General features: G+C 43.8%; 1 protein-coding gene across 3 annotated transcripts in view; it reads left to right on the forward strand.

The window, feature by feature from the left end:
• The window catches only part of DMC1 (DNA meiotic recombinase 1), a 38,759-nt gene extending 26,540 nt beyond the window's left edge, over positions 1-12,219 (forward strand). For all 3 annotated transcript variants that reach the window (XM_045002472.1, XM_045002469.1, XM_045002471.1), the window contains exons 10-14: positions 6,261-6,334; positions 6,456-6,570; positions 7,454-7,514; positions 10,545-10,661; positions 11,235-12,219. In XM_045002472.1, coding sequence (XP_044858407.1) covers positions 6,261-6,334; positions 6,456-6,570; positions 7,454-7,514; positions 10,545-10,661; positions 11,235-11,304 — 437 coding nt within the window. In that variant the 3' untranslated portion in view covers positions 11,305-12,219. The remainder of the gene's footprint in view (positions 1-6,260; positions 6,335-6,455; positions 6,571-7,453; positions 7,515-10,544; positions 10,662-11,234) is intronic.
• The last annotated feature ends 388 nt before the right edge of the window (positions 12,220-12,607 follow it).

A 12,607-nucleotide genomic window follows, 5' to 3' on the forward strand; every position in this document is an offset into this window, starting at 1 on the left:
CCTCTGAATGTCCCCTTAATAAAATCAACCTATTTCAACCAGGTGACCATGAATGATATCACTCTCCTGAGGATAACACAGAGAGATAAAGAATGGATGTTGTTTGAATGTCAGCAAACACCGGGACCATACGCTGTGTTATGCAATGATTCCAGACTACGTGCTACTGGCCTGGCATGGTAAAGTGCCCTACCATGGAGGACGGAATAAGGCTGCCCTCCCCAGAAACCTTTTGCAAAGGCTTTGGGAGTACATCCAGGAGAGCTTTATGGAGATGTCCCTGGAGGATTTCCGCTCCATCCCCAGACATGTTAACAGACTTTTCCAGTAGCTGTACTGGCTGTGAATGCCAGGGCAAATTAATCATTAAACACGTTTGCTTTTAAACCATGTATAATATTTACAAAGGTACACTCACCAGAGGTCCCTTCTCCACCTGGCGGGTCCGGGAGCCCGCCTTGGGTGGGTTCAGGGGGTACTGGTTCCAGGTCCAGAGTGAGAAACAGTTCCTGGCTGTCGGGGAAAATGGTTTCTCCGCTTGCTTGCTGTGAGCTATCTTCAACTTCCTCCTCCTCATCTTCCTCATCCTCGAAACCCGCATCCCTGTTGCGTGCTACTCCATTGACAGAGTCAAAGCACAGGGTTGGAGTAGTGGTGGCTGCACCTCCTAGAATGCCATGCAGCTCATCATAGAAGTGGCATGTCTGGGGCTCTGACCCAGAGCGGCCGTTTGCCTCTCTGGTTTTTTGGTAGGCTTGCCTCAGCTCCTTAATTTTCACGTGGCACTGCTGCGGGTCCCTGTTATAGCCTCTGTCCTTCATGCCCTTGGAGATTTTATCAAATGTTTGGGCATTTCGTCTTTTGGAACGGAGTTCTGATAGCATGGATTCATCTCCCCATACAGTGATCAGATCCCATACCTCCCGTTCAGTCCATGCTGGAGCTCTTTTGCGATTCTGGGACTCCATCATGGTCACCTCTGCTCATGAGATCTGCATTCACCTGCAGATTGCCACGCTGGCCAAACAGGAAATGAGATTCAAAAGTTCATGGGCCTTTTCCTGTCTACCTGGCCAGTGCATCTGAGTTGAGAGCGCTGTCCAGAGCTGTCACAATGGAGCACTCTGGGATAGCTCCCGGAGGCCAATACCGTTGAATTGCAACCACACTACCCCAAATTTGACCCGGCAAGGTCGATTTCAGCGCTAATCCCCTCTTCGGAGGAGGAGTACAGAAATCGATTTTAAGATCCTTTTAAGTCGGAAAAAACGGCTTCATCGTGTGGACAGGTGCAGGGTTAAATGGATGTAACGCTGCTAAACTCATAGTGTAGACCAGGGCTAAGACTAAGTGTCTCAGTTTTAGTCCAGACATGAGAGATAGCTACACGGTCATTTTCCCCAGTATCGCTTGCAATGCCCTTCCACTCCTGCAACACTTCTGGGGTCAGGGGCGGCTCTAGCCATTTCGCCGCCCCAAGCACGGCGGCATGCCACGGGGGGCACTCTGCCGGTCGCCGGTCCCGCGGCTCTGGTGGACCTCCCGCAGACGTGCCTGCGGAGGGTCTGCTGGTCCCGCGGCTCCGGTGGACCTCCCGCAGGTGTGCCTGCGGATGCTCCACTGAAGCCACGGGACCAGCAGACCGTCCCCAGGCACGCCTGCGGGAGGTCCACTGAAGCCACCTGCCGCCCTCCCGGCGACCGGCAGAGCGCCCCCCGCGGCATGCTGCCCTAAGCACGCGCTTGGCATGCTGGGGTCTGGAGCCGCCCCTGTCTGGGGCGGACCCCCTTGGTGAATAACTTCACAATGCACCTTGTGGGTCTGCCCTTTTCCTTTTTGAATAAGGCCATTCTCTGCCTCTTAGTCACCCACCTCAGTGTCAAGTCATAAAGAATCAGGACACCCTAAAGGGGACGTAGAGAAGATTACTATCCCAATCTCCCCCAGATTCCTCCTGCCAACCTCTCAATACCAGATGGTCCAAGAACAAGAAGATGCAGAATTGAGGCATATACTCACCTGTGACTTGAATCCCTGCCTGCCCTTGTTGTGTTCTGCCCTCCACTGCACTGTGTAACTTTGAATTTTGGTTTCATTATTGTTTTAAAGGTTTATTTCTGGTTGCTATGTAATAGATTGTATAATAATAAAAATGATTAAATATTCATAAAGAGTTGTCAATGCATTTTAAACAGAAAATCCCTACATTTTAAATACTAGGGTTTTACAAAAGTATTGAGTCACAGACACAAGGTAAAATAAGGATTGCCACAGTGGTCCACTTTCATTGCCCATAAACAAGACTGCATTGCCCACAATTCATCCCACCCAACCCTGTCTGCAGGGTAACAACAGGACATACAGTTGTACATTTTCAGGCCTCAGACTCAAAGTAAGAACAGTAGGCATCCCTGGCAGCATTGCCCTGGCTGTTTCCATTTTCTGTTGGATTCCTTGTTGGCTGTTCAAACTGCTGAGCAAGTCTCTCCACCTCAGCCTCCCACCCATCATTAAGGCTTTCTCCCTTACTCTCACAGATATTGTGCAAATACAACATGGAACTATCACCTTTCTGCAGCTTCCAACCTAGTCCACAAACAATACCACTGTCCTTTCAAATGGGCAAATGCACACTCCACTGCCATTCTGCAACTACTGAGGCATAGGCACTGTCTTTATGAGTGGCCAGGGGGTGCTTGACCCCCACTCTGCCCCAGGCCCCACTCTGTCCCTTCCCCCAAAGCCCCACCCCACCCCGCCTCTTCCCGCCCCTGCTCCGCCCCCTCCCCGAGTGCTCTCGCTCCTCCTGCACGCCGCTAAACAGCTGATCTGCGGTGGGCAGGAGGTGCTGAAGGGTGGGGGGAGCAGCTGATTGGCAGTGCTGCCAGTGGGTGCTGAGCAACCACTATTTTTTTCTGTGGGTGCTCCAGCCCCAGAGCAGACATGGAGTCGGAGCCTATGTACTGATGTGTCTATGACTGTATGTGATAAAAGTTTCCTCCTTCTGTACAAGTGGCCTGTGAATAGCTTCATTAACCAGGGTACCAGAGGATAAACCAGGTCTCCCAGGATAATTGGAGTAGTCTCCACACCATTCATGTCCATAGTGATCCTGGGGGCAAACAGTCCTTTATTCATGAAGGTAAATAAAGCTGAATTCCAAAAGATCCTATCATTGTGGACCCTTCCAGACTCTGCATTTATGTTTGTAAACCTGTGTCCATGGTCAACCAGCCCTTGGAACACCATAGAGGAATATCTCTTTTTATTTATAAATTCTGAGCCCTGGAGTGTGTGTGTGTGGGGGGGGGGGAATACACAAATAATAGGCACATGGGTCTCATCAGTTGCCCCAATACCGTGTGGGAACCCCATATATGCAAAGTCATCAATAATCTCTTGAGCATTACCAAGCTTTATAACCTGGTGGAACAGTACTTTATTCAGGGCATCACATACCTGCATGACAATGGCCCCAACAGTAGATCTCCCTACGCCAAATTGGTTGGCTATGGATGGTAATATTTGGGGGTGACCAGCTTCAAGGTGTCAGTGGTGACTTGCTTCTCCATGAATATGGGATGCTGCATGTTGGTAAGCTGCTGTTGCAGCTCCAGGGCTAGTTCAGCACATATTCCAAAAAAGGTTGCCTTCCCCATCCTGAAATTCTCTTGCCACTGCAGGTCATCTCAGGTCTGCCAAACAATCCTTTTCCACCAACTGACACTGGTTTTCCGAGCCCAGAAACAATGCTGCATGTTGTGAAGCTGCTCCAGGAACAGCTCCTGTAGTAGCAGTTGCTTGGTGTCATCCTCATCTTCCTTGTCCTGCTTATGGAATTATTTTAAAATTTGAACCTGCCTGGCTTCCCCCATGCCTCCTACAGTGCACAGTGAGAAAAATCCCAGAATGCACGCTGCTCAACAAAGTACCCTCTGAGAATGCCATGCACTTTGTATGCAGCAAGCTGCTGTCAGGTATGCAATGATGAGAATTGAAAGAGAGTCCAGCCATCCTGTGTGCATGCTATTAGTGTGGCTTGCATATTGTGTGTTAAGTAATGTGCACCAAATCAATCTGGTTTAAACCCTCTGTGTAGAAATGCCTTAGTGAACTCCATATCTTATAATATTTGTGTACCACCATGGTATCTTAATTTGCTTTCTTTGAAGCACTATGGAAACTGTATATTTGGTGGAGACTAATTGTGAGTGCTTGAATGTAAGTGGGCAGTATAAACAACGTTGGGAAAGTCTGTCGTTTTGTGAATGGAACCTTATAAGCATGATCCCATGCACTATGTGGCAAGGCCTCTATATCCTGCAGCACTTGTGGTGCAACAGACTCAAAATTCTGTGGCAGCTTCAGGTAAAATTTTAAAATGGAAGTTTTTATTGAGTTAAATATGAAAATGAATAATGCAGTTAGTATAATATTCCTTGTGCTAATGAATTTGATAGTCAATTCATTTCACTTTGTCCCTCCACTTGCACTGTTCTGCAAAATCGTGTCCTGATTCATAGTAGAAATTGTCTTGGGGAAGTTGAAGGTTTTGGTAGCTGGATAGGGAGCATTTGGAACCTGCGGAGGCATGAGAGGCAGTTGTACATTGTGTGTGGGGGTAAACACATTAGTTGGAATTGCTACTAAAACTATTAGCAGTGAAATACTAAACAATGTTGACATTTAAATTGTCATCTTAGGTTTCATAGTTAATTTCATATGAATGAGGCAATTCATGCCTCTCAGCTGCGCTGGTTTACGTTTTAAAATTGTTTTGTATTTTTTTCAACCTTAAACACTAAGAACTTAATGTTTCAAGAATGAAAACTGATATGATGCACAGTTCCATGCATGTAGTGGGCTCTATAGAAAATTCTGCAGCCATGGAATACATAGGGCATAGCTTATGAACACTCAGTTTACTGTCCTTTGCCTCCACCTTAAGAGTTAGGCCAGGTCTACACTAGGAGCGCTTTAACAGTATTGCTATGCTTGTATACTGTCATGGCAAGATGCTCCTAGTGTGGACACAGCTTTTATTGGCTGTCAGGGTTCCTTCCCCACTCTGAACTCTAGGGTACAGATGTGGGGACCCGCATGAAAGCCCCCTAAACTTATTTCTACCAGCTTAGGTTAAAACCTGGTACGCTGCCACCACCAAGTGATTTAACAAGAAACAGGGAAAGGACCACTTGGAGTTCTTCTTCCCCAAAAATATCCCCCCAAGCCCTTGCACTCCTTTTCCTGAAGAGGCTTGAGAATAATCTCCTAACCAATTGGTTACAAAGTGATCAAAGACCCAAACCCCTGGGTCTGTGGACAATGGAAAAATCTGTCAGGTTCTTAAAAGAAGGATTTTATTAAAAAGAAAAGGTAAAAATCATCTCTGTAAAATCAGGATGGAAAATAACTTTACAGGGTAATCAGATTCAAAGAGCCCAGAGGAACCCCCTCTAGCCTTAGTTTCAAAGTTACAACAAAACAGGGATAAACCTCCCTCTAGCAAAGGGAACATTCACAAGTTGAGAAAACAAAGATAAACTAATACGCCTTGCCTGGCTGTTATTTACAAGTTTGAAATATGAGAGACTTGTTCAGAAAGATTTGGAGAACATGGATTGATGTCCGGTCCCTCTTAGTCCAAAGAGTGAACACCCCCAAAAACAAAGAGCACAAACAAAAGCCTTCCCCCTCCCAGATTTGAAAGTATCTTGTCCCCTTATTGGTCCTTTGGGTCAGGTGTCAGCCAGGTTACCTGAGTTTCTTAACACTTTACAGGTAAAAGGATTTTGGCGCCTCTGGCTAGGAGAGATTTTATAGTATTGTATACAGGAGGGTTGTTACCCTTCCCTTTATAGTTATGACATTGGCAAAATTGAATTTTTTGTGGGATAGCTTATTCCAGGTCCCCTGAGCAAAATAAGCTATACTGGCCAAAGTAACACCCCTAGTTGACACAGCTATGCCAGCAAAAGTTTGTATATAGTCCTGGCCCTAGTGTAGACATCACTTACAGTGACAAAACATGTTTTTGCCAGTATAGCTTATACTGATTCCATGAATGAAATAATGCTGGTATAACTGTGTTTACACTAGGGTTTTTGCCAGCATAAAAATGTTGCCAAGAAAAGCCCAACACCCCTAACTGACATTACTACATCTGCAAAAGTTTCTAGTGTAAACCTGGCCTTAGTGTTACCTCACACCTTGGTTCCTTCTGGGTCTTAATTTCATTCTCCAACTGTACTTCCTACCAGGTGAACATCAGATGGAGTTGCTTGACTACGTAGCAGCCAAATTCCATGAGGAAGCTGGAATCTTCAAGCTATTGGTATGAGCCTTTTGGTCATTTTACTCTTCTGCGTCAGCTTAATGCTTTCAGGATAATTTTCTCTTTTGCTCCTTCCTTTTCTTTCACTACATTTATTTTATTTTGTATCTTTACCATGCAGATCATTGACTCCATAATGGCGCTCTTCCGTGTAGATTTCAGTGGCCGTGGGGAGCTGGCTGAACGGCAACAGAAACTTGCTCAGATGCTATCAAGGCTCCAGAAAATCTCAGAAGGTAGTGGGGACCTTGCAGGAAAAGTGAAAAATGAATTGGAACTACTGTGAAAAGGCAGTTGTTGGTAACCCAGCATTACCACATGGTAGCCCCAATGAATTTAATGGTAGACATTGCCCAGTGAATCTTTCCTTGCCTTACACACCACCAGAGCCACAACCTACTAACAAAAATGTGATACAAAAATGTGTTAGAAATCATGTGACTTCAGTTTGACTAATTGGCCTCCAGGATTCTTCAACATTCTGAAGCGTCTCAGAATTATTCTTATTTGTATTTCAGTAGCACGTAGAAGCCCCAGTTGAGAGAATTGGGACATTGTTCAAACATAGTAAGAGATAGTTCCTGCCTTGAAGAATTTACAGTGTAAATAGACAGTGTAAATGGTGGAAGGAAAAACAGAAGCAGAAGGGGTAAAGTGAGTTACCCATTGTCACAGTCTACCAGCGATATTGGAATGTTGTGATAGTTTATTACTGGCTGAGTAGGAAGTTACATTTTCCTCCATTTTTTGAATGTTTCACTACAACTGGTGAAGGGAGTGGCAGAGGTTCTTTCTATACAATAAATTTTAAAAAGTTAACCATTTAAAAAAAAAAGGCTTCTAGGATGGGTTTTCCAAAGGAGCTCAGTGCTGGCCTAACTCTGCTCCCACTAAGTTCAAATGGAAGAAGAAGCCAGCTCTGATCGCTTTTAAAAATTCCATCCCTAATAAGTCTAGGCCATCAGAAAGATAGGCAGGAGTGTTCTGTTGTTTGTGATATGGGTGCTGGACCTGTCAGTCAGAAACTGTCTCCCCTGTGCCACTCATGGGATAATATACATGAATTCTAGTTTGATATATTCCCCTTTCTTTAGGTCTTTATATTGTTTTTTATTGCAGAATATAATGTGGCTGTGTTTGTGACCAATCAGATGACTGCTGATCCAGGAGCAACTATGACGTAAGCCACTTGCTCTTCTCTTTTTTTTTTTTTAAACTTCTCCTCTTGCATTAAACACTTAACAGATATGGGAAATGGAGTTTTGTCGGGAAGGGCAAGCACAGGTGTGAAGATGCACCCTACATCTTTAAACAGGTTTAGTACTAGGCTGTGATTTGTTGAGGCCATGTCTACACTAGCAAGCTTACAGCGGCACAGTTGTATCAATGCAACTGCACTGCTGTAAGATTGCTTGTGTAGCCGCTCTATGCTGATGGGAGAGAGCTCTCCTGTCAACATAATGAAACCACCTCAATAAGCGCTGGTAGGTATGCCGGTGGGAGAAGATCTTTCACTGACATAGCGCTGTGCATGCTACCTCTTACGCCAGTGAAACTTATGTCGCTCAGGGATATGTGTTTCACACCTCTGAGCAACATAACATTTTACTGACATAAGTGGTAGTGTAAGCATGGCCTGAGAGGTATTGGCTGCATCGATCACAAGACACTTTAAGATTGGGTGTGAATGCACTCTTCAATTAACATAACTGTTAGGTGAGTTATCAGAAGCTCCCCACCGAAGACAAAAGGTGGCTGTGGAACATGCCCAGAAGTGCAGACTGATTGTGAGCATAGGGGTTTTACTAAGTATCGCTTAGCGTATGTGGGTGTAGGGGGTGGAAACAAGGTGGGTGAGGTAATATCTTTTATTGGACCAACTTCTGTTGGTGAGAGAGACAAACTTTTGAACTTACACAAGAGCTCTTTGTCAGGTCTGGGAAATGTACTCGGGGTATCACAGCTAAATATAAAGACAAATACCATAAATCCAATGCCTCTATTCAATTCATGATTTTTAGTGTCTAGTAAAGTTATGAATTGAAGCTCCCAGGCTCGTCTTTTGAAGGTGTTGTGCAAGTTTCCTTTGAGGATGAGGACTGATAGTTCAGACATAGAGTGATCACTTTGTGAAAAGTGTTCACCCACAGGCGATAGGCTATTTTTATCTTTTATCATTTTTCTTTGTGAGTTCATTCAAGAGTATAGTGATCGTCTGGTTTCACACACACAGTTGTTATTGAGGCATTTAGTGCACTGGATGAGATACACCATAAATTGTGATAAGCATGTGTAGGACACATGTATCTTGAAAGGTGTGTTGTGGGAGGTCATTATAGCAGTGGATATATGTCTGCAGGTTTTGCATCTGTTGTTCTGGCAGGGTCTGGTGCTGCTTTGAGTTGGTGTGTCCTGGTCTGTGGGGAGTTTGCTTCTGAAGATGAGCTTGGAGAGGTTGGAGGTGTTATAGAATATCAGGGTTGGAAGGGACCTCAGGAGGTCATCTGGTGTTGTTTGAAGGCCAGAAGAGGGGGTAGTTGGATGGCCAGTTCCATGATTCGATCTACTTCTCTGGTGGAGTGTCCTTGTTTTGGTGTAGGTGGTTTTGAGTATGTTAATGTGTATATCCTGGACATTCTCCTCAGAGCATATTCTTTGGTATCTGAGTGCCTGGCTGTAGATAGCAGGTTTCTTGGTATGTTTGGGGTGGTTACAGGATCTAGGAAGATAAGTGTGGTGATCCATGGCTTTCTTGTATATAGCTGTCTGTAGGGTTCCATTGTTGAAGCTGGTCATGGTGTCCAGCAAGTTGATGCTAGTGGGGGAGTGTTCCAGAGAGAGTTTAATGGACAGGTGGTGGTTGTTGAAGTTGTCGTGGAAATCTGTGAGGGAGTTTAAATTGTGTGTCCAGAGGATGAAAATATCATTGATGTATGTGAGGTATATCATTAGTTTCGTGGTGCATTTGTCCATAAATTCTTCTTCAACTTGGCCTATGAAGAGGTTGGTGTATTGGGGAGCCATCCTAGTTGCCACGGTTTGGACAAAGTATTTGTTGTTAAGTATAAAATTATTATGGGTGAGGTATTTGGGGTGGATATCTGAAGGTTGTCCATTGTCTTGTAAATATTTGAGTCAGATAGCTATGTGAGGGAAGGCAGAACATTCAGCAACTGAGAACAGAGAAGGACTGAGAGAGAGGCAGAGGCAAAAAGCAAGAAATTGAAGCAGTAGCCTGTAAGCACTGTATACGAACCTGGAAAAAAGCTAGAGAGAGAGAGCTTTTAGGTTTGGTGTTGGTTAAGGAGGCTTGTGGCTGTAAGCTAAGAAAGTGCTCCATTTGTTCTTTGTTTGTCCAGCATTTGGAGAAGCAGGATTTTGTATGTTACTTGTAAATCAAAGAAAATACCAGATGCCACCAATTTCTACTTCCAACTGAGACAACCCTAGGCCCTGAACTTTGACTAGCCACTCAGGTCAAAAAGGGTCAACAGATCATTCACAAATTACACTCATGGGTTTCTCTGAGTCTTTAAATTCTTTTCCTTTCATTGTCCATGCCCTGTCTGTCATGATGGCCACTTTCACCATGGGTTGAACTTAGAAAACATATCACAAGAAATGTTGAAAATTTTGAGCAGAATTGTTGTGGAATCAGTTTAAGTGTAAAGATTAAAGGTGGGATTTCTCAAAACATTCAGTGTTGGCCTAACTTTGCGCCTGTTGCAGTCCATGTGAGCAGAGTTCAGCCAACACTGAGCACTTTTGAAAACCACACCTAAGAGCATACATGTAGTAAAAACTTAGACCTGGTCCACACTAGGAAATTAGGTTGGTATAACTACATTGCCCCAGGGTTGTGAAAAATTCACATCCCTGAGCAATGCGGTTAAATTGACGTAACCTTGGTGTAGACAGTACTAGATCGATGGGAGAATTCTCCTGTCTTACGGAGCTGGAGTACCTATGCCAACAGGAGAACCTTCTCTGTTGGCATAGGAAGTGTCTTCACTGAAGCACTACAGTGGAGCAACTGCTGTGGTGTAGCTGTGCCACTGGATTGTTTTAAGTATAGACAATCCCTTAGCTAAATCCTCTTGTTACACATCCATTCATCTGAGATAATCACGCCTTGTGTGATGATTTATCATGATTGTTAGCCTATGGAATTCACCAAGAGAAACTTAATAATTATTTTTTGTTAATTTAGTTTTCAGGCAGACCCTAAGAAGCCCATTGGCGGCCACATCCTTGCTCATGCTTCAACCACAAGGATTAGTTTGCGGAAAGGAAGGGGGGAGTTGCGTATTGCCAAGATATATGACAGGTAAACACCTCTCTTTTGTGGGACAGGAGCAGGAGCACCACCAACTTTTTTGGCGCCCTAGGCAGCGGAAGGTCCCACCCTAGAAATGGTGCCCCCGACAGAGGTGGTGGAAGGTCCCGCCCCCAAAATACCGCCGACGACCAAGGCGGCCGAAGATACGTCTGCCGCGGTCGCCGCACCCCAAATGTTAGCATCGCCTAATGGGTTGCACCGACCTTGGACAGGAGATATGTTTGGTTCTGCCACATCACATAAAAAAAAATTGGAAACCACTCCAAACTGGAAATCTAAACAAAAATATATGCAATTGTGTGTGCAATTCACTCTGCTCTTTATTTTTGAAACGTTTAAAAGAAAATTAAGTGGTGAATGGACTTGCTGTTTATCCTCTGCACAGGGGTGGATTTCGTACTTTTTGGTAATAAATCCTGATGGACAATTTCTATAATTTACAACTAAGAATATGAGCTCTGAGGTATTCTACCTAGTTTGAATTGATAAAATCTTGGCTACTGCATCATGACTACATTTTACACAGAGAACAGCCATTTTCTTGCTTCTTTCTTTTCCCAGCCCTGAGATGCCTGAAAATGAAGCTACATTTGCAATAACTGCTGGAGGGATTGGGGATGCCAAAGAGTAGATGGAAAACTGGTGCAAATCTCCATTTGAAAACAGCCCATGCACCTCAGATGAAGCCATGGTATCCAAGGTCTGACTCCTTGGTTACTTAGTGTTTTTCATACACAATTTGGAAAGTTTAAAATTAGAAGAATGCCGGGAAGAGCTTTTTAGGTATCATATTTCAATAATCTTAACAGTTCCTGGTTCACCTTAGTGCTATTTTAAAATGATCTTTCAAGCAGCCAGAAGTTGAAAATGCACAGAAATGTGACCTATTCAAGGAATACCTTCCTTGTGGTTCAGGAGAAGCAAAGCTGTTTTGTCACATGGGCTTAATGTGCACTTTTTATAGTTTCTTGGGAAAGGAATGTCTTTGGAATAGAATATATTGGCATAGAATAGAATGGAACAGCATTGAAACACAGTTTTTAAAAAATAATGAGTAACTAGCAGACAGAGGGAAAGTGCAGTGAAAGAGAGAGAAGAATGGGTGAACTTCCTAATGTTTCATTGACAGTAGAGGAATGATAGTTGCTTGAAAAGATTTTTAGAAACTTGATTAGATTATTTATTTGTTTTTAAAGTGCCTGTATTTTTGTTCTGGAATATTTAAAGCTGTTGTCTATTTTTTATATCTAGGAAAAATGCTAAATTAAAACATCTCTCTTTATGCTTGTGTGCAATACAGCCAACACATAGTTTGAGTGAGATCCTGGTTCTGTGAGTAGTCTCACGGATTTTGTTGTGAGAATTTACATGAGTAAACTAATGGGATATAGCCCAACATTATAATACTTCAAATATTTTTTAAAAATAAAGAAACAGTATATGTTGAACACTTTTTTTGGGGGGGAGGGGGAATTCTTCAATTTTTCGTCTTACTTCAGCTGTTATCTATGAGGGTCCCAGGCTGCAGAGATCCTCCCTGCAACTAAGGAGAGCCGGATGGGATGGGGCTAACTGGTGCCTGACAACGCTATTAAGATTGGTCAATGAGACAAAAGCAACATAGTACACTCCCTTCTTCTCTACTTGCTCTAAGTCAGTGGTTTCCAAACTTGTTCAGAGTAAAGAACATTTTAATAAGCAACATTATCTTGTGGACCGTCTCTCTTCCCATTCACAATCATATAATATCCCTGTGGCAATAACAGCAATTGCTCTCTTAGAAAATATTAGGAAGGTGTATATTTTTTACCACCTTTCAATACAGTACAAAGAAGAGACTCAGCACCAGGTGACGAGTTAGTGATAATAAATTTCATGAAACACAAGGCAGAAGACTTCATGGAGCCTATGGGACACTACCTTGAGCACAAAGC

The sequence above is a fragment of the Mauremys mutica genome, chromosome 1, assembly GCF_020497125.1.
Source record: "Mauremys mutica isolate MM-2020 ecotype Southern chromosome 1, ASM2049712v1, whole genome shotgun sequence".
Lineage (NCBI taxonomy): Eukaryota > Metazoa > Chordata > Testudines > Geoemydidae > Mauremys > Mauremys mutica.